Source organism: Nicotiana sylvestris, chromosome 6 (genome assembly GCF_000393655.2).
Source record: "Nicotiana sylvestris chromosome 6, ASM39365v2, whole genome shotgun sequence".
Taxonomy (NCBI): domain Eukaryota; kingdom Viridiplantae; phylum Streptophyta; class Magnoliopsida; order Solanales; family Solanaceae; genus Nicotiana; species Nicotiana sylvestris.
The window spans coordinates 186,574,429-186,579,542 of record NC_091062.1 but is presented as its reverse complement, the minus strand read 5'-3'; the positions used below and the strand labels follow the sequence as shown (position 1 = coordinate 186,579,542).

General features: G+C 38.6%; 1 protein-coding gene across 1 annotated transcript; it reads left to right on the top strand.

The window, feature by feature from the left end:
• The first annotated feature begins 498 nt into the window (after window positions 1–498).
• On the top strand, window positions 499–1,670 carry LOC138871818 (uncharacterized). Its single transcript, XM_070149723.1, has 2 exons — window positions 499–1,159; window positions 1,531–1,670. The coding sequence occupies exons 1-2, from the start codon at window positions 499–501 to the stop codon at window positions 1,668–1,670; spliced, it is 801 nt and encodes a 266-aa protein (XP_070005824.1).
• Window positions 1,671–5,114: the final 3,444 nt, after the last annotated feature.

Genomic DNA, 5,114 nt, shown 5'->3' with positions numbered 1-5,114 from the left:
CGAAACTTCAGATGGCCAAAGTACTACGACATAGAATGATCTGGTCTTACGTCTGGAACATAAAATCCTAGAACTACAAGAAGAACTTGAGCATGTCCGAAACTTGGCAAACCTTTCTCTCACCCTCAATGTCCCTCATATTAACTAGCAAAACTAGACTACCCAAAACCAAGCACCACCACAAAACACAAAACCAAAATCCACCGCCAATCCTCCCGCACCACACCAGTACCCCGCACCTCCTCAGAACCTTAACCCTCGACCAGTACCTACTTCTCAACAAAACCACCACCATCCAACTCAATACCCACAAACCACCACCCCTAGAATGCACCACAACCTATTCCTGATCCCCAAAACTCAACCAATGACTACCCTTATGCCTAGATTCTCGGAGTTCATCAAAGCAACCCCATATATGTGGAAACTTTACCCCACACCCTGTAACAAACCCTATACACACCTAAAACAACTGAGAAAGACCTGCTCATTAAGAACATGGCAGAGGAATTCAAGAAGCTTACTGGCAGAGTTCAAAGTGTCGAAGGTGGTAAAGGCATTGAAGGTTTAAACTATGAAGACTTGTGCATTCAGCTAGATGTGGAACTGCAGGAGGTTTACAAACCTCCCAAGTTTGAAATGTTTGATGGAACTGGTGATCCGAAAGTACATCTGAGGACGTATTATGACAAACTTGTAGGAGTGGGTAAAAATGAACAAATCCGCATGAAACTGTTCATACGAAGCCTCATGGGAGATGCATTGTCTTGGTATATCAGTCAAGACCTAAAGAAGTGGGTTAGTTGGGTAAGCATGGCATCAAACTTCATAGGCAGATTCAGGTTCAACACAGAAAATGCACCAGACATTTTTTACATCCAAAATCTCAAGAAGAAACCAACAGAAACCTTCCGCGAGTATGCTAGTCAGTGGAGATCTAAAGCTGCGAAAGTAAGGCCAACACTTGAAGAAGAACAAATGAATAAGTTCTTCTTTAGAGCTCAAGACCCGCAGTACTATGAAAGACTGATAGTTATTGAAAACCACAAATTCTCTGACATCATCAAGTTGGGGGAAAGAATAGAAGAAAGGATTAAGAGTGGAATGGTGAAAAATTTCGAGGCACTGCAGGCCACGAATAAAGGCTTGAAATCGGGAGGTATTTCAAAGAAGAAAGAAATAAGTACCGTGATGGTAGCCCAGGGTCCTAAGTCTCCTCTCACATACCAAACACCTCAACTCATATACCAGCCTTCACCCCCATATACCAACAACCTATTACCACCTACCACGCCTAGAATACTCAACCCGCATATTATCACTCACCACCACCTGCCCGCCAAAATTACCAAAAACCACGACCAAACTTCGACCACAGACCACCTAGACAATACACCCGAATTGCTGAACCCATAGACCAACTATACGAGAGACTGAAGGCTACTAGTTATGTCACTCCCATTCCTGCCATTGTTATGGAGAATTCTTCCCAGTGGATTAACCCCAACAAAACATATGCTTATTATTCAGGCTTGAAGGGTCATACCATTGATGGGTGCCGCACACTGAAAGACAAGATTCAGACACTGATCGACACCAAGGTTATACAGGCAAACGAAGTTGCACTGAATATTCGTAACAATCCTATCCTGAATCACAGAGGTGAGTGAGTGAATGTGATAGAGACTGACAAGGAATGGGATTTGGAAGGGTCAATTGGACTCATTCAAGAGGGACATGTGCCACGACCCAAACCGATGGGTCGCAATGGGCACCCGGTACCATACTCAATCGAGTATCAACGTAACATATCTTTATTATTACATCATCATGGGTAAGTGGGCCAGAAGGGTCGTCATGAGATAACCAGAGTAAACATGAGGGAATACCCAACATAGAACGGCCCAACCTAATATAGAAACTCATACCTGTGACATACGGGCCTATAAGGCCAACATGATCCTTTATATACTCAAAACATAGGCCAACAAGGCCAAGTATCCGTATACACAACATCTATCTATAATACTTTAAGAATACATAAATATCATAAAGGTAGGGACATGCCCTACCATACTAATTAATACATGTACTAATCATACTGATCAAATAAGCAACTCCGGAGCAAATGGAGCGCACCAACACCTTTTGCTGAGTTGATAGCTTACTTAGAGGACTCTTAGCCTGAATATCGGGACCTGCGGGTATGAAATACATCGTCCCTAGGCAAAAGGGACGTAAGTACAAATAATGTACCAAGTATGTAAGGAATGAAAATCAGTAAATAATAGAAATAACAGAAACATGGAGTAAAAGACTCGACATGTATATCTGAATAACTCTGTGAATTATTGAATATTATAATGTTATGCATATGCGTATAAATGTCATGCCATGCATCGGTATATGTGTTCATAACATCATCAAGCCTCTGAGGACATCCCATCATATCATCTCGGCTACTGTGGGCAAAATCATCAACGTATACCAGCTGATCAGGTGGTGGTGCGTATATAACGCCGTAACCTTTTCCCATATCCCATATATATATACGCGTATATAACGCCATCCGGTCATGGGTCAATGTACATGTATAAATAAATGCAATGCATGGAAGTACGTCAATAAAATCTTTCGGAATGTCATAAGACCATTATGCCTTTGATTAGTATCATGAAGTAAACTTTACCAACTTACATATTTTCTGAGACCCATGAATAGATGATAGAATAATAGGACACATGGGGAATCAAGAACATAAGCATCTCTAGCATTTCTATGAATAGAGTCATTTATGGAAGCTGTGCATTTGCTCGTTTCATTTGTATTGTATGGATCTTTCCAAAAGAAAAGAAGGGATAGCCTTAACATACCTGAACCGATTCTCTTGACAATTCCTCTAACACACATTAATTGCGACAAAATACGTAACGGTGGATCGGAGTAGGAAAAAATCCGTATGATATTCTTGATATCATAGCACGTTATTTCTTATCCTACTAATATTCACTCCATACTCTACTGAATCAAACAGTTCTTTTGGCCTCTTCTATCATGTGTTTAAAATTTCTCCAAGTTTTATCATTAATAAAGAAACCAAATAAAGGTAAACAAGGACTCATTATACACATTGGTGTTATGTCCAAAACAAAGTTATATCCAAAGACTTTCACGTGTAAAGAAGGGCTCTTATGTGTTATGTCCAAAACAAAGGAATATCCAAAGACTTTCACGTGTAAAGAAGGGCTCTTATGTGCTATGACTCATCATACACATTGGTGGGACCTTGGCCTAGCTTAGTGCCCTGTGGCAACCCATAACAAAATCTTTATCCACTTAATCCTATTTAATACCATAATTATCCCCACAATTAATTAATTAATTACATAATTAAAAATTATCTTAAATTACTTAAAATACTACTCACTTTTAACACACTTTATATATATTACTATAATATACTTTACTATCATGGTCATGCGGTACCTTGTATGACATTAGTCCATAAATACCGGGTATTATAGCTCGAACCGTATTTTATTCCAAAATGTCAAACTTAGACAAAATTCATTTTTTTCGATTTGCTTACACTCTCACTTTCATAAATTTACTCATCACTTGTTTGAAACAGCATAATGCTTATAATCTCAAAATAATCTCATCCCCGAACTTACATCTATTAACTTATGATGAAATTTTAACATATAAAAAATACGGGATGTAACATCTCATTTCCAAGCTTCCATCAATTTACTTATGGCAAACTTTCACGTACGAAAACATGGGGTGTAACATCATTCCCCCCTTTGGAACATTCGTCCTTGAATGTTGACTGATGCACTTATCATTTTCGTAACTTATGTTTTCCAAATACTTTAGTACTCTTCGTGACATCTAGGCAACTGTTCTATGAATAAATTTAAAGGCCAGGGCATTCCCTCCTTTAGGCCTCTTTCTCACACCACGACTTGTAGTCGGAATTCTTCCAATCTCGTAACTGTTGCTACCTTTTGTCATGCAGCCTGTACGACTTTTTCCTTGTATGTGCGCCTATGCGACTCTTCTCTCCTTTTTCCTCCAACTTTTAGCCAATCTCTAGGCTTCACTTTGTGAACATATATAGAATTATGACAAGCTGTCCCTCTGGGTGTCTATAGGTATATTTGAAGTTGTTCGCTTGGTACTTTGTTGAACTTACAAATATTGTTATATCTTGTTTCATAGCTTTGGTTATATATCCTTATGGTTTTGTTACATCTATATAGGTTAGTATACCATCACTCTTACTTCTATTTATCGTTATTGAGGTCTACTACCAAGCTCCAGGTTACTCTCGTTACTTATCCTATATGTATAAATCTAAGTCCTTTATGTTTATTCATTACTGCTCATCTTATGGCCAAATCTCATCTCATACTTTGTAACTTTTATCCGTCCATTGTTGATTCACATCAATATTGATCTACAATCTACCACCGGTAACTTGAAACTTCCTACGTAATCACTAGGGCTCATGTCTCATCGGGAAACATCTGAAAGGATTAGACTGATCCACCTAGGGTGATACCATGCTTTCATAACCGTATTTCATATGTGATTTATCTTACGTGGGTATTTTAATCCTGCACAATTTATGAAATCCCTTTATTTTCTTCTTCAAATCATTACTCAATTGAAGGCCCAAACGTCATTCTTTATTTATCACAATTACACCCTCATTCTACTACCAGGGCAACATCCATCTCTTCTAAATGCTACTAGTCTTAGACTCCTTTGAGTTCACTTAGGCTATACTGAGCTCTCTATAACTTAGAGAAACCATCCGCTCTTCTTGTTTGATGGGCTTAATCTTGAGAACTTATCCATTTTCGTTACCTTGTCACTCGCCTTTTTTTTAATCCTTACTCCTATTTTTCTAAAACCTTGTCGCTTTACCATACTTTAGCTTACGACCTATACATATCTATTTATATTACTCGCAACCTTCCTTCAACTTACACCATAGATTTCCTTGTGTTATTCTAGAACACCAAGCGAGACGTCACATCGTTTTTAACTCTTTTTACTTTCTTAACTAGACCTCTCAGTACCCAGAAACCATGGGCTTGAAAATA